Genomic DNA, 27,532 nt, shown 5'->3' on the forward strand with positions numbered 1-27,532 from the left:
AAAAAGTTGTATAGGAGCTACAACCATGGTTTCGATGCCGATTGCGTCATGGCCACGTTGGACATGTCGAGAATCAAAGCATTGTTGTCACAGTCGGTCGCTTGGACCAGTGACGTAGCCAGGGGGGGGGTCCTGGGGGTCCGGACCCCCCCCCCTTCCGATCCAAAATATAATATTTTTTTGTTAAATTTAACGTAAAATTATATAATAATATTGGATTGACGTTGGGTTTGATTATTTTCAATGCCAGGAGAGCTAAAAAATACCGTTTTAGGGCCTATATTTTCAAATTTTTCCCGGACCCCCCCCCCTCTTCTACATGGGCCCGGTCGGTCGACCCCCCCTATTTTGAAATTCTGGCTACGTCACTGCTTGGACGTCGTCAAAATCACATGAACACAAACACAAACACAGCGGCCATTGCACGCTCCCTCGCAGTTCCACACGTTGTTGAGCAGTGGATCGTTGCTTTACGGCACCCACAATGTTTTCCCCAACTTTGTATGATTGCTAAAGATTGTTGTGAGGATAGCGGCCGGAGTAGCAGGAACTACTGTCGGGGAAATAATTATGTGAACTCGAGTTTGAGCTTAAATATCTCTGAGATGGATTATCTGATTTTGTTGAAACAAAAATCAAATATAAGCAAGTTTGAATAAATTTTACGTGGTGACAGTTAACAAATTAATTTATATGTTTAGTTGAAAAATGTATATAATTGAAAAATTGTAAAAAGTACAGATTTTTTAAGAAACTGCACCGACGCTGAAGTTTAAATATTAATTGTAAAAACTACACTAAACCAATCTTTCTAAATTGTTTATGGCTTATTGGTAGGTTTATTGTCGTCATTTTCACACATTTTCCAAATTTTCTTTACAATATTTTTTATGCTGCTGTTAGTTTTTAAAACGTATGTTAAAATCGTTAATAAGAAGCTACAAACTTCATTCAAAATACCATCTTGTTTGTCGTGACACAAGAAATAACAACGATATGTCAGATTTATAATGCGAACAAAGATGTTTTTTAAACAGATTTATATTTGTAAACAAAAATTTCTCTTGTGGCTGGCAGCAGGTTGCCTCGTATTTGTACAATACTAGAGGTCGTCCAGTGGTCGGAAACTCGACCAAATATAGCCTATTTAATGTACAGACTTCTCTATTTTCACCCTACGATGTAAATAAAACACGTGATTGGAATTTCTTCCATTTGTTTTGATTTTCTGTTTATATTGTGTTGTTATTTCGTCACCTGCATGGCAATTTATAAGCTCCATGTTAATTTTTTTTAACTTTAAATTAATTTTTTATGCTTATTTTTGAGCCTATTTTAATTTATGAAGGGATTCTGCACATTTAGAGGAAAATATCTTTCAAACAGTATGCGTTGATTTTTCCTGCGATGCACACGAGCTGAGAAAAAAGGTTTTAAAGAAACATGCTTGCCTATTAATATACAGATTTGCCAGCAGGGTGGGAGCGCACGTGACACTGACGTTGCCGATGTCTACCTGGCTACCAAACTGACTTTTTTTCTTCTTCATTATCTACTTTGAAATTTACAGAAATATAATAATAAATTGTTCCAATTATCTAATTATGGAACAAAAACATGATAAGTTAACTATGGTGGTAAGAAAAAATAAGGTTTGTATTACGAGCACCAAGACAGTTTTGTTCGTGTTGATTGATGTAAGCTAGTTAAAAGATAATAAAAGCTAACTGTCAAGTACACATTTCCCCTTTAGTATTCATTTAATGGTTTACTTATTTTCCACTTTTAAAATACATAACTGATAGTAGAAGTCGGAGAGGTCATCACCATCTCCGGGAAGAGTTGTGTTAGCTGGAATTTTCGATGACTAATGGAGTTTACGGCATTAGCTGAGCTCCCTCCTTTCTTGAACTATGGTCACTATGAGATTACTAACCAAGCTAGCGAGTTCGTCTTAGATATTTACTCTGGTAACATCTACTCAAAGTAGATAATGTAATGATATTCACAGTAGTTATCCGTGAGTGAATACTGTACTGTAGAAATGTCAGTATGGTAGCCAGGTAGACATCGGCAACGTCGCAGTGTCACACACGCTCCCGCCCGGCTAGGAAATATCAAATACGAGGCGGCCAGCGGCCCGCTGTCAGACATGGGAGAATATAAATTTGCTTAAAAAAAACTTTGTTCGCATTATAAATCTGACATATCGCTGTATTATTTCTTGTGTCACGACAAACATGATGGTATTTTGTAGCCTCTTATTAACAATTTTAGCATACATTTTAAAAATTAACAGCTCAGCATACAAAATATTTTAAATAAAGTTTTGAAAATGTGTGAAAATGATAACAATAAACCTACTAATAAGCCATAACAATTTCAGGAATATTGGTTTAAAGGTTTGTTTACAATTAATTTTCAAACTTCATCGTTAGCGCAGAGTTTCTTAAAAACCTCTACTTTGTAAGATTTTTCAATTATATAAATCATTTTGCTAAACAAATAATTTTTTAATTGTCGACATGTAAAACTTAAACTAGCTTATATTTTATTTTTGTTTCAACAAAATCAGATAATACAACTCAGAGATATTTAAGCTAAAACTCGAGTGCACATAATTATTTCCCCGACAGTAGGGTAGTAAGGGGTTGTAGTCCTTCGGTGCCCTTTGTCCAACCCCGATCAATTGGTGGTAGTTTATTTCCCAGCCATTCTTGCACTTGCAAATGTACTCTATACGAATGCTGCTGGGCAGAGCCTTTCGTTGGTGGCAGAGACCGGAGGTCTGTATTCAGCCTAGTGGTGGATTTGATGAATGCGATGTATCGGTGTCTGTCCAGATCTTTTTCTCGGGATTTGTACATCACTAAGATCATCCGCTCATTGTCTATCGAGACTTCCTTTTGCGCCAAAGTCGGGCCGTAAAATATGTTGGAGATGGTATCGAGACTGGTATCCCTACCAAACAATTTCACTATAATGACTTGCCTTTTCTAAAAAATGACGACGTGGTATCACCCACTAAACCCATGAATGAACAATATGCTTCTGGCAAAGTCACATCTGTAATTCAACGAAGGCTACCTTTTTTCTGGTGTGAAGTAGATAATTTCTTGCTCGAGTGAAGCTAATGCAATCAGCAGGACCATAAAATCTACATTCTCTCCAACAATGATAGCAACATGACCACTGAATGCTGTTTTTTTCACTGCACACCGCACAATTGTTGTATCAGCATTAGCCTCAGAACGTCTGACTTATATACCCTCGGGGATCATTTTCTGAGAAAGCATATTGATGAACCTGGTCTTATTTTTGTCATAACAAAGAAAGTTTTCTTGCTGTCCTGTACCTGTCATTTCTTTAGTGTAATCAATGTCGACTGATACGGTCTTGGTTGTGGCTCGTAGTTGCTGATCTGCATGTTTTGTGCTGGTGACAGTATCTGAGTAACCATTAAACACAACAGTGCAGAATTCACCATAGTGTTTCTTTATGTACGTCACATATTGGTTGATTACAACCGAGAAAGTTGAGCCTACACTCCCCTTAACGTGATGTAACAAGAAGCCACCATCAATCACATTAATTTAGAACTTAAGGTCTGGAGTTAACTGGTGAACATGGAAAAAGTCATACAGTATAAGGAAGAATTTTTCGTCTTTTTCATCCCTCTTTTATCAAATAGAGCTCTAAGGGAAAAGACGCAGCTCGTAGAGCAGAAGGTCCTCTAGATCCTCGTCGTTTTTCTTTAATATTGCAACTTCTTGAGATATGAGTAGTGGATCCACCACATGCACTACGTCATTAATTTTGATAGTGCTGCTCATTGAGGCCAATGATAAGACTTTGTCTTTTCGGGCCTGTTTCATCTCCTATGCAAATAAAACACAATTTTAATATACTGTTATTTTCTTCACCCTTTAGCTTTAAGTGGTTAAGTCCTATGAAAAAATGCATGGAGTCTTTTTTGTAGGGAATTTTGTCAGCTTTAACTTTTGTGTTTAACACTTTTCAATATGACTTACAGATTCCAATATATAACCTAAGCGAAAAACTAAAAAAAGTCCCTTAGCCAAGCTCAACCCCCACTCATCAGGACTTATTATTTTCTTCAATCTAATGAACAAAAGGAACGTTAAATCAAATTTCCAACTCTCCGTGAATTATTTCACCCGATAAGTCTAATTTAACAGGGCTAATTCTATTATCTGTCTATTTGCTCAACCATCACACTATTCGGCCCGAGGGCGACGGTTAATAGAGGTTCTGTTCTACTGTAAGTTAGGTCTCATGGTAAGACCCTAGACAAGGGACCGATTTACTTTTTCGTTGTGATGTTCCCAGAGGCCAAAAACACCTTCTGTTCTAATTTGTATGTCAAGTCAAGTCAAGTCAATCATTTATTTTCACATAACGTTTTACAGATCCAGCATAGCTGGGAAACAGGTGAAATGGTCATGGACAATTAAAATACATAAAACTATAATAACTATACAATATGCTAAGAAATTAAATATATACATCATTTAAAAAATCATCAACTTTGTAATACCCTTTATTAAGCAGCAATTTGGTAACTTCTTTTTTGTACTTTTCAAAAGATTCTAATGATTTAATATTATCAGGCAGTTTATTATACAGTTTTTTCCCTAGGTATTGTGGAAGGGTTTCTAGTGAGGTAAGTCTATGAATGGGCAGTTGTAAATCATTTCGATGTCGTGTTAAATAATTATGGTTATGGTTTTCATTCATAAAATATTCAATATTTTTTTTAATAAATATTAATGTTTGCAGGATATAAACAGACGGAAGTGTTAATATTTTCAATTCTCTAAATAATAATTTACAGGATTGCCTAGGCTTTGAAAATGTCATAATTCTAAGGATCTTTTTTTGAATTTTGAAAATGGTTTCGGCATTTGAGCAGCTGCCCCAGAACTCTATTCCATACAACATGTTTGACACAAACAAAGCATAATAAACAATCATCCTTGTTCTGAGGTCAGTAACATGCTGCAGGACAGACATCTGGAAACAGACTGTATTTAGTTTATTAGCTAGGACTGATGTGTATTTATCCCAATTTAAAGTGTTTTGTACCTGAATACCTAAAAATTTTGTAGATGACGTTTCATTAATAATTTCCCCCTGAAAATTAATATTTAATTCGATGGTTTCTCTGTCATGAGTAGTTTTGAACCTGACAATTTGAGTTTTAGAACAATTTAGACTCAGACCATTTGCTGTGAACCATTTGTTTAAATCTTCTAAAGTTTGGTTTATTAAATGTTGTTAATTGTTTGGGCTGTTTGGTTTTAATATAGCTGTTGTGTCATCTGCGTATAGAACAAGCTTTGAGTTTATGTTAAAAGGCAGGTCGTTAATATAGATTAAAAACAACAAGGGTCCCAATGTATATAAAGTGTTAGAATCATAACTCAAGTAAAAATCATATGATTTTGATGAATTGAATTTCGATACAACGTGCAAACTTAGATTCATTCCATCAATTTTGCAAACAATCATGATATTAAAGCGGTGTTTATAATAAACTGGTACCGACTCTAGGTCTTTCTGTGCCACCCATGTTAATAGCTTCTCCCCTATATCTTTTTTTTAATACATAGGCTATATTATATTATTACTTACAATCATAAACTATTGGAAATTTCAAGTAATAATGTTAATATTTTTTTACAATCTCCTCAGCCTACTGCAGAGGAAGGTGAAAATGAAGCTGCTACAGAGAATCCAAATCAAGGTAAACATTTTATTTCTGTATCTTCATATCCTATTTTCTTCTCAAAATCAAAGCAATCATTTAAACCTATTAGCTTTTTGCTATTTACAGTAACAGTATACTGGCCACTTATAGACTCTATTATTTTGTGGCAATAAATACTGTCATTACCTACAACAATTAATTGAAAGTGGCATGGTAAACAACTCATACTACTCTTCCAATCAATATTTTAAGTTAATTTCTAAATATTAAGTCATTAACACATGTTTTAAATCACGATAAAGCATTTCTGGTTTTTGGACGCCATTTTCCAAGATGGCGGCCGTAGCACAAGTTTTTTTTTGAGGACTTTTAGTATGTTATTCCGGAAGTAAAATTCAATATACGTACCAAGTTTTACACTTATAAGAGTTTTTTTTAGGTAATGGAGACATTTTGATTTAAAATGACTACACTATTAGAGTAAAAATGTATGGCCACCAGCCGTAACAGTATACAGTAACAGCTGGTATAGAACTTATAGGGGCGGTTTGGGAGCTCGAGCCCAGCTAGTACGCGCCTAGTGTTGGACGCGCCTAACTTTAGTCCCCGCACCAAAAACCAGGCTTGGGAGCTCGCGCCTAAGTTGAAATGGTCGTAGATCAAGTATAGTCGCGACTAAGTTGCAGCGCAGCTAGATGGACAGGGAATCGCGGGGAATTCAGGTTTTGACGTTGGCAACGGCCACTGCAGAACACGTTACCGTTGACAACAACAAAAGATGAACAATTGAAGATGGATACAATTTTATCTTGGTATATCAACGGTGGCTAATTAGTATACTATGGTGTATGTTTATGCATTGTACCATTGCAAAAATGTTGTTTTGTAAGATCGTTGATTTACATCTCGATGACGGCTATTTTTTATCTATGGTACTACACCTTACAAATACGTACAGAGCAACATAGGTTTCTGAAAATCAATATGATTTCTTTCAGAGATCAAAAAAATTTAACAAAGATTACCCTGTGTGTGGAACAGGAACATCTGAATCTCCGTTTCATGCAATAAAAAGCTTCAAAATTAAACAGCAATTGCCCTGTATAATATATGGGTATTGACGGAAATAAAAAATAAAAAGTATTTTAAGTAATTGCGGAGGTTATGATTGTGTGAAGCAAAGGTATATCTTTTAATCTTACAAAACAATTGTTGTCAATTTTAAACATTTTAAACATGACACTCTTTTATCTAATTTTCCTATAGGGAAGTAGCTATTACCGTAGGTAGCACTTAGTTCTGGCACCGATATACTTTTCCATTTTGATGTCCCTAGAGGCCAAAAACACTATTCGTTCAAAAGTTTGTATATGTATAGCCAATATATTATATATACGTCCATGAACGTGACAACTTGAGTAATTTTTGTCTGATTTTGATAAAATTTGGCATGAAAGTATAAGGTACGATAAACCTTAATAAGTTCGTGAACCAGCATGATCAGACCATGGGAACCCGGGGTTTTATCGGATAAAAATAGTTTTTTTCTCAATTTTAACCCCTAAAACATAAATCTTTATCTTTCAAATATTTTAAAGAGTATACAAAACAAATTAGTAAAATGTTTTGTACGGTTATTGGCTACAGAGATTATTCAAAAAATCGTAAATTAAAAATTCCCATGTGATTAAGTGATTCTCATGGAGAACTGTTGTAGTTTAGTAGTTTATGGATATATTTTGATGAAACTTGGCAAATTTATTTATTTTATATAAAACTGTTAATATTTTGGTAAAAACTAACTTTATTGCCCTCACTGTAGCAGCATACCTACATGTAGGTAGTTTTAGTTACTTGTTAAACCTAAAGCTATTTTAATAAATTGCATTGAAAGTATTAGGTTATTGGATATTCGCTTAGTCCGTAGGTTTTCTGTGGTGGGGTTATTGATATACTGTATATATTTTCTTATACCCCAAATATTCTAGGTACTACATTTTGATGTAACTAGCACTTGGTCAATGACACTGAACTGAGCTCAATCACAACGCAATAAAAATAAAACGATTATGACTGTGAGCTATTTGCAGTTTTTTTATGTTTTGTTTATTATCTCTTCACTCTTTCATAGGGGGTGAGTGGGGGTGTATGTATGCGGTCACTAATATTTTCTTAGCTCATAAAATATTTTTTATTAAGGTACGGGTGCTTATAACCAAACTCTCAGGTGAAATAAATTCTATTTAGGGTCCATTTTTTTATTGCAATTAACAGTAAAAACAAAAAACAAATAATCTTTCGTTAAATTTAGCTTTCTGCAAGATTTTTTGTAATTTTGAACAACAGAAACCTAAAAAAAAACTTTTATCAAATATACTTTGAGAGTAATTAAATTGTTCGGAATTTAATAACGAATTCCAATATAACATTCTTTTAGTTAATATGTAAACAATTAACTTGCTAATGAGCTAATACCGGCATGATGTTGACTTAAACCTGCCCCTTGGCAGGACTAAAGTTGGGGACTAAACTCACTAATTTTTATGACGAAAATATATTACTTAGTCCCGAAATCGGTCTCCCAAACCCATCGAGACTATCTCTTAGGCTGGCGCCTAAGTCTACCTGACTCCCAAACCAACAATATTTATCCCGCTGGGCGCGAGATTATCCCTGCACAAGTTAGGCGCGCGCCTAACTGATCCCGAGCTCCCAAACTCGTTTTCTAGGCGGCAGCCTAAATACCGGAAACATCCGGTTCTTAGTCGCGGACTAGCACTAATACCGAGCTCCCAAACCGCCTCATAGACTCCATCATAATAAGTGCAATTGATAAAGGGGAAAAGGTTGTAGGAATATTCTTAGATCTCAGTAGAGCCTTTGACAGTGTGTCACACAATAAATAAATACAAGTTTTAAATGAACTTGGAGTCCGTGGTAAAGAACTCAAATGGTTTGAATCCTATGTTCAAAATAGGCACCAGTTTATTGAAGTGGACGATATTATAGAACATAATGATATAAATTATAAAGAAAAAAATTCAATTTCAGCATCGGACGCTGCGATATGGGGTCCCCCAGGGATCGATCCTGGGCCCTCTACTCTTTCTTTGTTATATTAGAAACTATTCCTGCCTGGGACTATTCCTGGGAGTGACGGATCCATGTGTCTGTACGCTAAAAATTCTAATTCTGAAATTGAAACATCTTCAAAAAATCTTCTAATAACTCATGAATTTGTAAAAGAAAAAAATCTTATAAATACAAATAAATCAAATTTTATGGGCTATATTTTTCAACCAAACAATCAAAACAAAATTTGAGACGATAACTTTTATGAAAAATGACAGGATAGAGCAAGTTAAACAAACTAAATTTCCTGATAATTGGTAAAAATCTTACTTAGAATAATCATGTTGAACATGTTGTTCAATAATTGACTTCTGGTATATACGCTTTGAGGCAGATGTCTCGAATCTGCAGCATAGACACCTTGAGGACAATATATTTTTCATTACTGCATAGTCACATATCTTATGGAATATCTATTTATGGAGCAACAACAAAGACCAATTTGGATTCTATTCTAGTCTTATCAAACAAAAAAAGGCTATTCATGTAATGATGAAACTGAAAAAAAAAAGATATTCAGCTAAAAGATATTTTACAGAATTGCAAATCCTAACAGTATATAATCTGTATATTTATGAAATATCTGTCTATGCAAAACAAATTCAATTGTCATCCACTTCAATTAATTCTGGTGGCTATAATAACACTAGATTCAAAATTAACTTACTCGGCATAAACTAGAAATTTTTTAAAAGAAAACTAGCTCGTCAGGATTAACTTTATTACAGCAATTACCGGCTCTGATAAAGAGTGGAGAAAATTTAAATACATTTTAAAGAATGCTAAAAGATTTTTTAATCTAATATCCATTTGGTTCTTTAGAAGAAAATAAATTAAATTAGGCCTACATGATTTCAATTTGAACTCCATAACAAAATTGGTGGAACGGTTTAAATTTTTACCATGCCTAAAAGAATACTTATTAGTTTCAAATTTAATTTACCCCGGAAACTAAATGTATATAAGAATTTTGTATGTTTGTATAGATGTATTTATAGTCTATAAGTTATTTGACTCTATTCAATACATGTTCTTTGTATATGATGAATAAAGAATGATTTGATTTGATATTTATGATTTTCATGTTTAAATTTCCCATCCTGTTTGAACTTTGTGTGCTGATGTATAAACTATGTAGTCTTAACTAAACTCTGTCTAATATGTAGAACAAAAGACCCAAGGATAAAAAAGTGGCACTTTTGAAGTAAACTTGAAATTAAAAATTTTGAAATCAGAGACTACCAATGATATACATAATAATTAGTGTACAGTAGACTCCCTCTTATCCGGACTCCTCGGGACCGAGACCAGTCTGGATAACGGTTTTCCCGGTTAAACCGAAGTCCCCAAAAAATTGTTAAAACGGACCGTTTAAATGCATACTGTATACAGTATTTGACTTAAAATTTAGGAGAGCTTTGTATTTAGACTTGTGATCTATGGTCCCAAATATTTCCCACGAGAATAGTCCTTTCAGTACCACCCACTTCCTGCCGATCTAGTCCGGTTGAACCGATGTGCTGATAACAATTGTCCGGTTCAAGAAATGTCATTACCGCCGAGTGTAGTCCAGTTAAACCGATGTCTGGTTAAAAGGTGCCCAGATAAGAGGGAGTCTACTGTATGTCTGTCAAAATGTTTGTGGGCAAAAAGTTTTGAGTTATGTTTAAAAATACCACGAAAAAGCCCACAAATGTTTATTTGGTAAAAAGGTTGTCAGCACCATTTAAAATGAAAAAAAAATTATTCAAACAGTTCAATTAAAATTTTGAAAAGACGTCCATTTTCTTTATAATGACATTGTAGGCCTAGTTCAAAATTAAAAAATATCTGGTAAAAATCAGCTACTGTACATTTTTGTTTATCTTTTTTGAGTTGATTAAAACTCTTGTGATAGCTGAATTCTAACAGGATATGTTAGACTCTATTGGTACAAAAATCATTTCCTAATACCTCTTTCTTTCTTTCATCCAAAGCTATTTCAGCCAATGAGCCCTGAGCCATTGCTAAGATGTCTTTATTGCTATACTCTTTAGTGCTCCTCTTCTCATTATTTTCAAGCAGGCATTAAATCTACATATTTCAACCCTTCCTCTCCCAGCTCTGATCATGGTTAATTCCTAATTAGATAGGGATAGTAGGACTATTTTATTTGTTTTAATTGTTTTGGAGGTCTTGTGTGGCAGTAGACTAATTAAAATCAAAATTGTTCATTGAAGAATAGTTGGATTAACGAATAGTTAATGTAAACTGTGCAGAGATTAGTGAGTTGTCAGATGTGGATCTGGCAATGGAGCATCAGGCTGAGCCCGAGCAGCAGCAGCAGGAGAAGGAACAAAAACAGGGGGAGACGGAGGTGACAGAACCTGGGGAGGTGACAGAACCTGGGGAGGAGACAGCTCCACAACAACCAGGTAGGTGGCAGAAGCAAGAAATACGAGGGGGTGCCCAAAAATAACCGGAATTTTGTTTAAAATATACATATATTTATTTTTTTTTACGAAACAACCTTATCACCTTCAAAGTACTCTCCATTGCACTTTATACACTTATCCCATCGTTGTTTCCACTGTTTGAATCGGAAACCTTTCATGCCCCTTTTCATCCGTGGGAATAAAAAGAAGTCGCACGGAGCCAGATCTGGTGAGTAGGGTGCGTGTGGTAGCGTAACCATGCCATTTTTGTCCAAAAACTGGGCGACAGAGATTGCCGTGTGCGCAGGCACGTTGTCGTGGTGAAAAAACCAGTCCCCTGTTTGCCACAAATCAGGTCTTTTGCGACAGATGCTGTTCCGTAGTCTTCTTAAGACTTCAAGATAAAACACTTGATTTATTGTCTGGCCTGGTGGAACAAATTCTGAATGGACAATCCCCTTCACATCAAAAAAACAAATGAGCATTGTTTTGACACTCGATCTGACTTGATGGAATTTTTTTGGTCTGGGTGATGATGCCGTCTTCCATTGGCTGGATTGTTGTTTGGTTTCAGGGTCGTACCCATAGCACCAAGATTCGTCACCTGTAATTATTTTGGACAAAAAATCTGGATCGGGTTCAAGTTGCTGTTTCAAATCAAGACAGGCTTCAATTCGACGTTCCTTTTGAAAGTCAGTGAGAGCACGAGGCACAAACTTGGCGGCAACCCTTTTCATGTTTAAATCTTTTGTTAAAATCCGTTGAATTGAGCTCCATGATAGCCCACTAGCCTCTGATATTTGCTCGATAGTCTGTCGTCGGTCTGCAAGCACAATTTCTTTCACTTGCACAAGATTTTCGTCTGTTCGTGAAGTCGATAGTCGTCCAGAACGAGGTTTGTCCTGAATTCACATGTCACCAATTTTAAACCGAGAAAACCACTCGTACACTTGGGTTTTCCCCATAGCGTCGTCTTTGTAGGCTGTCTTCAACATTTCAACTGTTTCAGCGGCGTTTCTGCCAAGTAGAAAACAAAATTTCACAGCTGCACGCTGTTCCATTTTAAACTAACTTTTTAACTAACTTGCCTGCCATTGTAAAAAACGACAAAATCACAAAACAGCACTGCACGGGGACAGAACACGTCAGGTCAACACAACAGGCGGCACTGAACTGGCTATAAGCAGCGCTACATGAGCCAAGCAGCGAGAATTTGTACTACGCAAGCTCCGCCCACGGCAGAGCTATTCCGGGAACTTTTGGGTACCCCCTCGTACAACACTAAAAATCATAAATTGTTTTAATGCAATCTTAGAGCAATTACAGAAAGCGTCTACAAATATTGTGATAAAAAACAAGTTTTATTCTCCATATGAATAACATAGGAATTTTAAATTTTTTAAATTGTCTCCGTAACCAATAATCGTAAAAAGCAGCACTTCTTCAGTCTACCAGATTTCTAAAATGAAATTCCCGACTTTTTCCCGCAGTTTGCTGTGGCGGGGGTGTTTGAAATTACCATGCCTTCAGCTGATTCCTCCCGATTAAAATGAGGTTGTTTGTGAAAAATATTTCATATTAGTTTTATAAGTCAACTAGCTGTTGTACCCGTGCTTTGCAACAGGAAGAGGACACAAAATAGAAACACTTTAATCTTTACATCTGTTGCATATAATAGTTACACATCCGCCAACGCTTTTAGAAACAAAATTCAACTTTTATGGCCTTTAGAAACATTTAAGTTATGACTTCTCAATCTGGTAAGTAGTGGATACCACCATTTCATCTCCCTTAGTTATCTTTTTATTTATTATTGACATTTTAACCCTAGAGCTGGCACTAGTGTAACGCTGTACTGGCATAGGGATATTATTGATTATGTAATATCATTTTTAAACCATCATAAAAATTAGAAATAGCAACATAAATATGGATTATTATATATCATTTTGTTTAGAATAAGACAAAGAAAAATAATATAGGTGGTTTACATGGTTATCACAATAATTTTTGTTTTAGTTTTTCCGAATTTTAGGCGTTATTAATTTTTTTATAAAATGTTTTTATATTCCGTCGTGTAGCTAAGTGCATGTAAGACTTATCATCATAAGGTAAATTGTAAAGTTGTAGTATATTTTGTGCTGATTCCAAAAATGTATAGTTTATATAGCTTATTTTGTGTATTTTGTTTGATAGCCCTATTATTATGCTGATCGTACCCCCGCCTAGCAGCAATGTTGTTTGGTGGGGGGCCAAAGTCAGTGTCATGTTCACTCCTCCACTGATTAATATCATCAGTGTCAGGAATGTAATCATCTTCACTTCCTGATGAAAAATCAGTTAAACTACCACTACTGTCATAAGTATCATTGTCAACTTCTAAATCAGAACTACTGTCATCATCATCATCAATGCTGGACATAGGCCCTTCAATCAGTTCACGCAATTCACTTGAACGATCTCTTAAGTTCTTTTCCATATTCAAAAATAGTGCATATTACCATAGATAAAACATACTCCCTTAGTAGATTAGTCATCCTAATGGAACAGCTGAAGCCAATTTTATTGTTAGTTCTGTACGTCCAACTATAGAGGTTATGTTTTGTTTACAATTTGTTTCTTGTTATTGCAGTCATTTAAAACCTCGTTTAACCTAATAAAACGATATAATCATAAACAATAACTGGTCTCCTAGTTATATAACCAAATAGTAAAGCACAAATCATGAAAATAACCCTAAAAAAATAGAAACAAAATGTTGTCTACGTTAGCGATTAGTGTGGACGTACATGAACTAGACGCAAAAAACAAGCTTCAAAATTTACAATGGGATGAGGAGTCTACTTGTGTTGCTTAGTCTATGATATTACCCACTAACATGTTAATTCACCTTATTTAAATACTTACTACAAATAATAACACTAATAAACACATAAAAATAAACAAAATCACATCCAAACGTTGCCAATCGACACTGTTTACTGTTTATAGCGGCAGCGGCAGACAACGAAAACAATAACAAGCGATTGCGATCTTTTACATACAGTTCAAATCAGTCCAAAGAGGTATAAACATTTTAAAAGTATTGTAAATAAGTACTATAACTCCTGAATTTTCGTTCGATATGAGTTTTGAGGTGTTTTTAACGGATTTTCGGCCAAAAAAATTCATAAACATTTGACGCCTGCATTGGTGCCGTATATCCGGCGTTGCCATTTCGGCCGCGGCCGTTCGCGCCGTATATCCGGCGTTTACCGGCGCTAGGGTTATATTTCATTTTTGAAGTTACACTACTAATTATTAAATTTAAATGTACATTTTTTTTATTTCACTATTCTTTATATTAAATCACAAATCCTTCCATTTTCAGTTTCTTCACTCACAATAAATCATTAGCAAAACTTAGTCAGCTGTTATAAACTTTAGAAATATTGCTGTGCCTTATCAATACAGTCTTTTGAAATATTAAAGAAACTATATCTATAGGTACTAAACAAAATGTCAAACAAATAATTTAGCATTAAAGACAGCAGACAAAACTAATATGATTATCAAAGCATCAAGGACTAAAAAATGTAACAGCAAATACAGTATATGTTTCAATGTATCTCTGATTCTACTCTACAAAAATATCAACAAACAATTTAATATACAAACCAGTTCTTTTAATCAGCTCCATCGTCCATTGCCTTTACATTTTCACACTTACCATTAAGTAAACATAGCAACAGATATTTCATTGATTTTGGAAACAAAAGAACACTGTGTACTGCTTAGTTTTATGATATTTTCCTTGGTTTAATTTAATCAGTGGTGTGGCAAAATTTATCAAATAAAGTAAATGTGAACTGAAAGCTATCTATCTAAATATATAAAAGGCAAAGCCCTCAATGACTGACTCACTCACTCACTCACTCACTCATCACTAATTCTCCCACTTCCCATTTACCTAGGAGGCTGAAATTTGGTACACTGATTCTTTAGGCATTAAATAGGAAAACTAAGATGTTTTTATTCTGATCGGACTCTCGGGCTCCGCCCCAGTGGCTCTAGAGTTTCCCATGTTAACCTTATGAGTACTCATATTTAAATGGAATTAATGAATCTTATCAGCTGTTTCAATTAAACAAGTTTTTGTAAAATTTAAGCCCAGTTGGTTCAGTAGTTTTTGCACCTATTATTAACACACACACACACACAGACAGACACCATTCGATTTTTATATAATAGTATAGATAAAGAATTTGAACTTTGAGTGTGAATTTGAGTATTTTCTAAAAGTTTGCGCACAACGTGATTTTCAAATCGAGCTTAGCTTGGCCTACTAGGTTCAGATATCAAGCACGTAGTTGGAAAACCAAGCTTGAGCCTAACTTTTACAATCGCAATTATAAAATGCGTCTGTGAAGGTCGCACAATCGAAAAATTCACGCAATTGCGGATGACGTTGATAATATTTCTGTAATAGCGGGAAATGATGGTCATATGTACACGACCGTAGGAAATGTCCAGAATTTTAAGAGAGTTTAAGAGGAGACGACGATTCAGTTTACAAACTGCGGAAAATGTCCAGTACTTTGCCACAATTGCAGATGCCGATGATAACATTTCTGTGACCGCAGAAGACGATGATAATGACCATACGACCATGGGAGATATTAAGCATTTTGCCGCCATTGCTGACCACAATTCTATTGTTCAGTCAAAATTATTAAAGGATAAAATGTTAATGAAAAACATACAAAATGGTGGATATCTGGTAATGAAGCAATTTTGTAAAAAAAATGTATTCCTTATTTCCTTCTTATTTTAATCCAATGAATCAATTCGTAAATTTTGTCCCTACCTTTATTGAACACACTGTATATGTGTGTGTCCGTTAGCAAAAATGATCCGATGTTAATAAAATTTTGTAAAGACGAGTAAACCTACGTTTCTTCAAACAAGTTTGTGAACCAGCGTGGTCGGACCATGGGGACGGCGTTTTTGGGAGGATTTAAGGTGTAAAAGTTGGGTTTTATTATGTTTGACCCTCAAAACATGAAATTCCCTAATTTCTCTCTAAACTTTTTTAAAGAGCTTAATCAAACAAATAACTAGTGCATTGAAGTGTTTTTATAAGGTTATTGGTTAAGAAGAAAATTCAAAACATTGTAAATTTAAAATTCCCATGTTATTATTATGGAGAGTACATAAACTGTTGTAGTTGGCTTGTTTATGATTATATTTTAATGAAACATGGCTAATTTATTTATTTTAAACTAAGCTATTAAAATATATCAATAAAAACTCACTTTATTACTCTCCCTCTAGCAGCAAACCTAGGTACTCATGAAACCAAATGTTATTAGACCTGATTTAATTGAAAATCAAATCAGGGAAATGGAAACTCACTTAATCTGTAGGTTTGCTGTGGTGAGGGTATTTTGTGTATTCCATTAAATGCAAAGACGATATCACAACCTGTGATTGCAAGGAAAATGAATAGGTTGCTGCAGATCTCAACACAAAACACTGAAACATTTTTATTATTTTAGTTATTAATGGCCGCCATTTTGAAACGACTTGATCAAACTCGACTATTGACAACCTGTGCCGAGATAATGTATTCAAGTACTTGTATGCCAAATTTCATTAAAATCGGTTCAGACATTTGAGTGTTATAACCAATTCATGGCGACCCAGCATCCTTTTACAGCCGCCATCTTGATGACGTCACTACGGATGACCGAGGTCCTTACAAATTGGGGTCTGGGCGGTTTTAGGTTCAGGAACTTGTATACTATAACCACCTAAAGTTGCAGCCTCCCCGCCAGAACTGAAATATTCTGTCACTATATGCAACTATACAACCCCACTATAAAGGAATATGTCAATGGATTGTCCAAGTGGTACTTAAGCTATATAGTTAACTAAAAAGCAAGGACATGTAATGTACGTAGTTCAGCTGGAAGATGGGCGAATAATTAAAGACATGTTGATCAGCTGATTCCTCGTAAAGTGCCGTAGCACAGTAAATAGAGGAAGAGGTTTTAACATATGTTTTATTTACATTTTATTTCTAACATTTGTTCAAATTATTAGTTTGTTTACTTGTCGAATTTTTTATGTTTACTTACAGATTGTGATTTAATAAAAACCTACTTTCTATTTTCTTATACAAAATGTGGACTTTTATTAGTAGGCTAAAAGTAGTGGAATCAACACATATATTCAAAGTAATCCAGAGGTTAACATAAAAAAGGTAACAGGAATCCATTATTAATAAATTTTGGTTTGTAGACAATAAACCTATGTCCATGATGTATCTAGGTGTTTAATTGGAATGTCAATGGTTTGTAAAAGTTTCATCACATCTCATAATGATTTTTAACCATAACTCCATATTTTTCCAATCATAACTGTGTTAGTTATTGTGTTCACACACCATCCGGTTATTAAATTTTCTCTTTTACTATTTAAACTAGAGATACCGGTAGCTCCAGATGAAGAGAGCCAGGAGTCCGTGATGGAAGAGGCGGATGGACAGACGTCACAAGCTGTAGATGAGACTGAGGCGATGGAGCAGGACCAAGATACAACTGATTCTCAGCAAGAACCGCACTCTCAAGGTAACAATCACAACCAATTCTTATTAATCAGTTGACAGGCTCTAGACCTAGATCTATATAGGTTTGATTTTGTTTTCAATAGATTTTTGTCCCATCAACAATTAACTATTTTAATAATTTGCCTTTTTATTCTCTTGTGTTTTTTAACAAATAGTTACCTTAATAATTAATCTCCTGCAATTTTACTGTGAAATTGTGATTCTAACGTTCTTGTTTATTGATAGTCAAGATTTGTTTGGCAAGTAAGTACTGGTTTCCTGCATTTTCTCACTCTACTAGTCCCTTCGACATAGGCCAAATACACATGTGTTATCTCCACCCAGCTGACCATTCCTGATATTACCTTAGCAAATGTATTATTGTGAACCTTGTACAGCCCGCCCTCGCTAGTCCGACAGGTACGGGACTGACGCAGTGTCGGATTTTCAAAAACGTCGGATTATCGAAAATGGCTATTCTGTAATGCATTTGATTGCCAAAAAGATATAACTATCATTTTAAACAATATATTAATCACTATTAAATTCTTGGGAAGAATTAAAAACACAGAATAAAGTAAACACAATTTTAATTTATGTAGCTAAACTTATTTTACAGTATTTACAAACAGTACTGTACATCCCAAAAAATACGCATAAAAGTAGGCCTACAGTACACAATTCATTAAAAAAGTAGGCCCCTGTAAAATTAATACATACGTGTTTCAGCACGGTATTTAGTTGTTAAAAAAGTCTGTGATTGACTTCTGCTTCTTTTTTTGTACACAGTCCATCATTGCTGCTTCTTGCAATCCTTTTAAAACTAAAACTTTTGTCATGTCCACATCTCTCTCTTGGCACCAACGTAACAAAGTATTAGCAGCCGATACAGCGTCATCACAGCTGACGGTGAAGGTTTTTTCTGGCGCTGCGTCCTCGATCACGTCGTCATCAGCTGCTGTAACTTCTTGGATTATATCTGCGTCTGTCACGTCAGCATCAAGGTTGTCCTCCATGATCCATGTCCTAAGCTCTTCAACTGATGCGGGGGCAAGTTGCACTTCGTTACAAAGTTCCAATGTAGCCTCCAAAACGGGTTCTGGGCCGCTGCTGGATGTAGGATTACATGTTGTAAGACATGGATTGTTAGGCCATACATTTTTCCAAGATTTGATCAAAGTTGTGCTTTTTACTTGTTGCCAAGCATATGCAACATTCAAAATGGCGTCCTTAATGTTGAAAGCTTTCAAAATCGCTGCAATATCAGCATCAGGTTGACTGACAACATCCATAAGAATGCGCTTTTTGTAGTGAGCTTTGAGAGTTTTTATCACATTTTGATCCATGGGCTGGATTAAAGCTGTGGTATTTTTTGGTAGGTACATAGCTTCAATGTAGCCATCAGCAGTTTTGATTTTCAATTCATCAGCATCAGGATGTCCTGGCGCATTATCCAGTAAAAGAAGATCTTTCATTGGTAACTTGTTCTTCTTTAATTCAGCCCTAACTTGTGGAACGAAGCTGTTAGTGTACCAGTCATGAAAAACTTCTTTTGTGACCCAAGCGCGACTTTGTGACTTGTAAGTTACTGGCAGAGATTCAACCTTGACATTTTTGAATGCTCGAGGGTTTTTTGATTTTCCTACAACAAGCAGTTTTAAAGCATGAGTGCCTGATGCATTAGCACACACCATAAGCGTGAATCGTTCTTTTTGCAATTTCCTTCCAGACACTTTTTTTTCCTCATCACTTACAAATGTTTCTGCCGGGAGCTGTCGCCAATTCAACCCGGTTTCATCGGCGTTGTACAGTTGCTCGGGAACTAAACCAAGCTCAGTAATTTTTTTGTCCAACATTTCAATGAACGCATCAATCTCAGACTTGTCAGCAGATACCTTTTCACCACTCATCTTCATAAACCGTATACCATGGCGTTTTTTGAAGTTTTCGAACCATCCATGACTAGCTCGAAAATCATCCTTCTTTGTTATTTCTGTGTAGAAATATTGCGCTTTTTGTTTAAGTATGTCTCCGGAAATAGGAGCATTCAGTGTGCGTTGTTGTTTAAACCAAATGAACAGTGCTTCTTCCACCTCAGGAAACTCGCTTGTTCTCAGTGTTTTCCTGTTTAAAGCGTCGTCTTCAACAGACTTCATAAACCCTTCAATTTTTTCTCTCTTCTTCATTACATCATAGATCACAGGCCGTCCGATGTCATAACATTTCGCTACTGCAGTCGGCGTTTCACCGCTATCTATTCTTTTAATAATCTCCCACTTCTCCGATATTGTTAAAGTTTTGTGTTTCCATTTAACACCACTTGTACTAGCCATTTCACACAACTACTGTACTGTACTGTACACGAACACTTGCACTTACTAACAAAGGTACGACTGCAACGGAAAAGTGAACTGCACGTCTCGAAAGTCAACTGAACACTGAACGAAAGGGCTCCGTCGGCAACGAGACGTGAGTCACAGTGTTTCATGTCACTGCATGCTTATTTTTGCTCCCGTAGCGGCGCCTGACGGCGCGTCGGATTACCGAGTACGTCGGATTTCAAAGCGTCGGACTAGCGAGGGCGGGCTGTAGTTCTGGTATTAAATTTTTTTAAACTCTGTGTCATTTTCATTTTAGACTCAATACGACACCTCCAGTAATGATTAAATCATACATTTGTTCTAAATATAAAGTACAGTAAACTACCTCTGATCCGGCATCCTACAATCTGTCACTCTTGATAATCTGGCACGACCTTCAGGAAAACATTTTGAAGGATAATACAGTAGAACTTCGATTAAACGGGGGCGGATCAACCGTGATTAGTAGGTGCTTCTAAAATTGTTTGCTAACCTTATTATTCAAGAAAAATACACAGACAATTTTATAAATTGTGTTTCTTTAGTCTAATGTGTTGAAATGCATAGTGTATTGTGTATTCAACTATTTCTGTCTATTATTTGTATGCAGTGGCTGTAGGCTCTCCCACATTATGATTTTGAAACATGGCAGTTCATTTGACACAAACAAAATGGAAGCATAATAGAGAAATATTGATCGATAGCTTTAAGGTCGAGCTATCCGCTTGCACTGACAATACTGTATGTGTAATAATCCTTTCACATTGTCTACTACTGGGCTTTGTTGCAACAGTAGACCTTGTGATTGAGTAATTAGTAACCATGACAACTTTAATAGGCTATGATTAGTTGATTCGTTACCATGGCAACTTTAGTAGCCTCTGGGCCCTGTTTCATGAAAATACTAGTCTAGTAAATACTAGTCCCTTATTTACCTGTCCTACTAATTTCTGTTTCTTAAACGTTTTTATACCGTTAGTAAATACTACTGTATTTTACTAGTCACTTAACCAACTTTACAAGTGAACTCTCAACACTAATTTCTAACCTCAATCACGGGTTTTCTGGCGCTTAATAAAGGGTTTTAATTTTTTTCATTTGATACTAAAAGTAAATGGCTGTAGAAACGCAGTGTCTTCTTTTAATCCATAACTATATAGAAATATAAGTAAAACAATCACATATTATTTATCAAACCGCTATTATGCTCATCAATGAGCCCGCCGCCAGCGTTGCCGCAAACAAACACGGTCATTGTAGTAGCCGGTTGTAGGCCTAGTTGCGGCGCTTAACAGTTGGTTGGAAGTTGATCTGTTGCTGCCGCATTCGCTGTGATTTTTATAGTCTTTTTTTATTCTGACGTATAAAATAAAGAAAAGAAGGCTCAAATTATGAATGTAATTAAATCGCCTAAGGACATTTTGTTAGGAACATTTTCAAGTACCTTAACCTATGTTTTCAAATATTCGAATGTATAAGAATATTTGGGTTAAAACCCGTTTGGTGATGTTCTAATTTTGAGTTTACAAACCATGAATAATAAGCCTAAACGTTTATTGATGTAACAAATAATTGCAACACTGTTACAAGCAATGGGGAATAAGGTTTTCAAGTATAGTAAAACATGGCCAAGATGCAATGGCAGGGCGTAGCTCAGAGGTAGAGTTTTCGCTTCTCATGTGGTGGGTCCCTGGTTCAAATCCGCACCACTTACTATCTTTTTATTCCATTAATTAAACTTTTACATGTTTTTCCACTTAAATGACACTATCTATTTTTTTTATTACTTTGAAGAAGAAATTCAGGATACCAAAATGGGTAAAAAATAATGTTTTTATGATAAGCAGTTCAGCCCAACACACAAAAATCAGATATAGACCTACAAAACTGTTAGTACATCACAGGGTTTTAGCTATTTACTTACTTACTGCCGTGGGTATTGGTACACACTGCCTCCAGACTGCACGATCCACTGCTTCATCCTCCCTTCTTCCCATTCTTCTCAGATCTCTTCTCACTTGATCTCTCCACCTCAGCTTGGGCTTTCCAGGAGGTCTCCTACCCTCAGGTTTTTGTGCAGCCTCACAAACTGCTGTGCCGGGCTTTGCTCAGGGAGGTGGGCCGGGTTCACTCACAAATATCTTCCTTTTAACCTTTTTACTTCTATAGCAACCGGGTCTATTGGTACTAGCTCGGTTTAGGGGGCGCCACTCCGTTTGGAGATCTCTCATAAGAGTTTACAACGGAGAGAAAAACTCTTCTGGTGGTTGCTATGGTAGTAAGGCAGAGTCTAGTTAAACTTTACCTAACCCAATTTTCATGTCTGATGCCGTAACATCAATACCCTAATGTATTTAGTAAGTCTACCTGATCAATCTCAAACAAATATGCAAATATACAGTACCCAATATTATTCAAATAAATATGTACCAACTGACTTAAGACTAAGATAATAAGATACCAAAAGGAAATTATCCAACCAATCAAGGTTAATACCTTTCAAATTAGGTAAAATCTGTTTAATTGTACTGAAAAGAATTGGCCTAAGCCACACTTGCAACTGTTGTTTGATTGTCCACTAACCTAGACAAGTTTAAGGAGATCAATAAAAAGAATGATATTTCTGAAGGAAAACAATTAACTTTAATCAATGATTGTGTTTAAGGCACTTTTGAAAGTTCAAACAAGGTACAAGAGTTAATAGCAAACAAATGTTGGTACTCTAAATCAGAATAATGACGTTGACAACAAAGATACAATACAAATCTATACAAAATCTCAATGGTTAAGGCACTTTGGCAAAAATCAGACAATGTAAACAAGTTATTAATCTAAATAAATGGACCCTTTTTGAGACAAGTAATATATCTAAACAACTTAATTATCTATACAAATACGCTGACGGTGGCCACCCGGTGAAATATCAAATACATAAAGGAACATGAATATTAGGAACATAAAACATAGGCCTAACCTAACTTAAATTACAAATTTTCCCCCTCCCTCCAACCAGATGAATTGGCCCCACAATCCGGAATCCCGTAAAATCCAAAAGTGAATTAGTTCTGGGTCAGTCGCACTGTCCACTGTTTGAAAGGCTGTCCAGCAACCGATTAACTGGGGTTTCTTCCAAGAGTGAGGTTACTCTAATGGCAAGTTACAAAAAGTTATCACTTATCGGTTTGAAGCGAAGTCCCTCAGACTCAAGGGGGGGGGGGATCCACAAGTCCGCTTAGACCATGGTAGGCCTAAGTCTAGCTGTGTCTGGAATAGGCTGCTCTCCACGTACAAGCGCACTCCACCAGTCTCTCGGGCAGTACACAGGCGAAATTCTCAAGGCACGTCAGCACTGCACGGCAGTAGAATACCAGAGTACCAGCCCTATATAAACCCCAAAACATAATAGTATGGTGTATACGGTACACAATATTTACACTGTGGGGGGAGGGGTTTAGGCCTATTGTGAATTACAAACAGCAAAATACATAAGGTAATTGTAATGACTCAAAATTCAATGTTTATAATTATAGTCCTTATTTTATTTTCAAACTCAATCTTGTTATATTTTCAATATTTATCCATGTCCATTTTTAATATTATTAAAACCATATTGTCTCAACATATATATAATTTAAAATCAAAAATTTATTCATTGGCTTATTCAAAAATTATTATTCAAAAACAAATCCTCCAATCAGAACACCATCCATCTGGGTTCAAGATTATTAATAAAATTCAACCATGTTTTTATTTATGTGAACCCCATAACTTGATATGATTTACAACAATGAAAAGGAGAGTGCAGTTGAGCTATTCAAGAAGAGCACATAGAAACTATATTAGTTTGTTGTGAAATAAATTATGAAAATATAAACTATAAAGTAAAGTATTGGCAAAATATCCAAATTAAGTTAACCGAAGAAAGAAGAATTTAAGCCTTTAAACTAAGAAGAAAATTATTATTACAGAAGATTGGTGAGAACATTCCATTTATTAACTCAGACTAACTTATAGACTCCTCAAGCATCCATTTGGACCCTATTTACCTCCATTAATTAAAATCAAAATCCTTCCTATTTAATTTATTGTTTTTGAAAGATTATTAAATTTATAATTTACCATACTCATTGAAAATTTAAATTGGAAATCTTTTGATTCGGCCAGCACGAATCCCCACCCCTGAACAATTTTTTGTAACCCTATATTAATCATTTAACTTATGTACCATTAAATGAAGAAGTTCATGCTTTAAAACCTCGGTCCTCAAATTATTATTGTTTAAGATAAGATTAGAATACAAACCATATTAAGGGTTTATTTCAATGGCGCCCAACGTAATAGGCTTTAATCAAAAGATTTCATAATCGTATGTTGAGACAATCTAAAATAGGCTAATAAATACCAATAGGCTAATACTTACGTATGTTAGGCCTACTCTTAAGAAGGTAGGTAGGATTAAGAATCCCGATTTCTCACAACTTATGTCCCACCAATATTAGATACTAACTAAACGACTTGTAATTCTAAAAATAAATAGGCTACTATAAGGTAAAACAGATTTATTTCATGTCGTAAAGCGTAGGCCTAGCTCATTATTGTTATAACGATACCCAACTTGTCCTATAATATCCCTGTTCCCTTACACCGTCGTAAACAAAATGGCTAACAACGATAACGATAATCACTATAATTTGAGACAACCGAGACGTTATCCTGCATTATTATTTCAACAACACGAATCAGACGAATCGTCAAATCTGTCAACAGAAGAAATGGAAAACCTAACCTATGTAGAAGGCCAAGATGAATCTAACACCGGTTCGGGTTCGGAACGTTTCAATCCCAGTGGACCCAGTGTCGAAGATTTGAACCAGAACGAGAGCGACCAATCAGAATCAACGGACCGGGCCGAGATTATTGAAGTACACCAAAGACCCGCAGCCAATCAAAGCACACATTCACAGTCAGCTGATATTAGAACCACATCGACACACGGAATCATCCGAGGGTTAACGAAGACGCCCGAAGCAAGTTTCCAGCTGTTAGAGACCGAGTCTCCGACCATTGAAAACCGTCCCAATGACGTAATACCAACGTTCACACACGCAACTTCTCAACCACCTGAAGCTAAAGCTACGCAAACTACTGAACAACCGGATTTGAACAAAATATTTAATTTTCTAGAACAGTTTAACACTAAACTTGATCAAACCAACACACAACTAAACCAAAAATTAGATCAGACCTGAATAGAGCTAAACCGTGAGATAAAATCATGTCAAAAAATTCTAACAGAACAAATAAATGACATTAGAACAACACAAAGTGAATTTCGCCAGGAATTAAATGTCCTAAAAGCTAACCAACAGTCCCAAAATCAAGAGAACAAAGAATTTCAATTTCAAATCACAAATCAAATTGACGAATCAAAAATAAATATCCAGACATTTGTAACTAATAACTTGGAACAACAAGAACAAAAGTTAGAACAAAATATGAAAGCATTAGTGCTACAAACAAAAACCGACAGTGAAAATATTGCTAAATATTATGCACAATCCATCCACAATGAAATTGTTCCTAAATTACACATACAAAATAATCTTATCCAAGAACAACAAAACGAAATTAAAACTATTACTGAAACTCTAAACAAATGTGAAAGTGAAGTACAGTCACTAAAACTGAAACATCATTCACCAATCCGGAACGACAATCCTATTCAAATCATATGTTCGGGATCTGACCCAATGGAAAGACAAATCCCTAAATTCAATGGAAGAACTATAAATCCAAATGAATATCTACAAAAACTTAAACGGTTCTACACTAAAAGGATAGAAAGAAATCCTAATAACGACCCTGTTGAAATTCTGAAAGATCTGCTCGACGTCAGTTTTGAAGGACCAGCGTCCAGATGGCTTCAACTGGTTAAGGCAGACATTAACAGTTGGGAAAGATTCTCCGAAGAATTCACCATGAAATACTGGAGCCGTGAAGTACAAAGAGGAGTACGTAGCAAGATTGAAGCCGAACATTACAAACCTAATGGAACGCTCAACAGAACTGAATATTTTACTGAGAGAGTCCTATTGCTACAGTCTATTACACCACAAATGACTGAAGAGGAAATAGTGATCCTGTTAAGCGAACGATTTGATCAACTCATCCAAGATAGCATTCAAGTACAGAACGTGACAACAATTCGAGCATTCGAAAGACTTCTGCAAAAAGAAGATATCCGAGATGGACCCAAAAGGAGCAAACCTGCGAACTACCATAATATGGATCACCGACCAAATAGTCCTACACATCGTAACAAGACTCCACCATATAGCTCTGATATTAACCATCGAGCCTATCAACCAAAAACATCATCTTATGCTATACGGACACCACACCAAGAACATCAAGAACCTAGAGAACACCAATATCAGCCATACAACCGTTTCAGACATGATCCTCGCAAAAACTACAATCAAAACCACAGACAGCATCCTTATACCAATACGCTCACTGATCAAAACCGATACCACCAAAGGCCTAATCAATACTATTACAATAACAGCAAACCATATCCTACAAATGAGCAAAAACAAGTATGTGCCATGATAAGTCAAGACAGTCCACATGACACAGCAACACAACAAAGATCTCCAACAAATTTCAACCCCTCATACACCAGCCAGGGAAACGACCCGTCGCTGTAGATGTAAGCCGAGGACCATCAACTACCAACATCATAACAACTACAGCGATATCAACAGCAAATATCCTCGAAAATAATTCTTTAAATAACCCCAACAATTTTTCGATAAATAATATAATGTGTGATCAAGATTTTTTATTAAATGAACCCACCGAAAATAATAAATTTCCTGTATCCAAACCAGTTAAATGCCCTGAAATAGATATTAGAATCAATAATCTCCCAACAAAAGCATTAATCGATACTGGTTCTACAATAACATGTATTTCCGAACAATGTTTCAAAGAGAATCAAAAAATAATTCAACCATTTGAAGAACTTCCTTTGTCTAATACGACAATAACTACAGCTACTGGTGAAAAATCAAAACGTGTTGCAAGAATCATTTATGCCCCTGTAACCATTGAACATCAGACCATCTGGCTTCAATTTCTTATCATACCTAATTTAATTAAACCTGTGATATTTGGTATGGACACATTAACAGAACTCCGACTAAAGATAGATTCTAATGAAAATAAATTAAGCTTAACAATTAATGATACTGATATTAATCTAAAATGTGATATGAGTATTAAAATGGGACAAGTATGTCAA

General features: G+C 35.5%; 1 protein-coding gene across 1 annotated transcript in view; it reads left to right on the forward strand.

The window, feature by feature from the left end:
* LOC128983003 (host cell factor 1-like) overlaps positions 1–27,532 on the forward strand; it is a 112,585-nt gene that overhangs the window by 21,819 nt on the left and 63,234 nt on the right. The window contains exons 3-5 of the mRNA XM_054402121.1: positions 5,716–5,767; positions 11,122–11,277; positions 17,745–17,888. Coding sequence (XP_054258096.1) covers positions 5,716–5,767; positions 11,122–11,277; positions 17,745–17,888 — 352 coding nt within the window. The remainder of the gene's footprint in view (positions 1–5,715; positions 5,768–11,121; positions 11,278–17,744; positions 17,889–27,532) is intronic.

The sequence above is a fragment of the Macrosteles quadrilineatus genome, unplaced genomic scaffold (assembly GCF_028750875.1).
Source record: "Macrosteles quadrilineatus isolate MER2022 unplaced genomic scaffold, UCM_ALF_1.0 Scaffold_1__1_contigs__length_201487025, whole genome shotgun sequence".
Classification (NCBI taxonomy): domain Eukaryota; kingdom Metazoa; phylum Arthropoda; class Insecta; order Hemiptera; family Cicadellidae; genus Macrosteles; species Macrosteles quadrilineatus.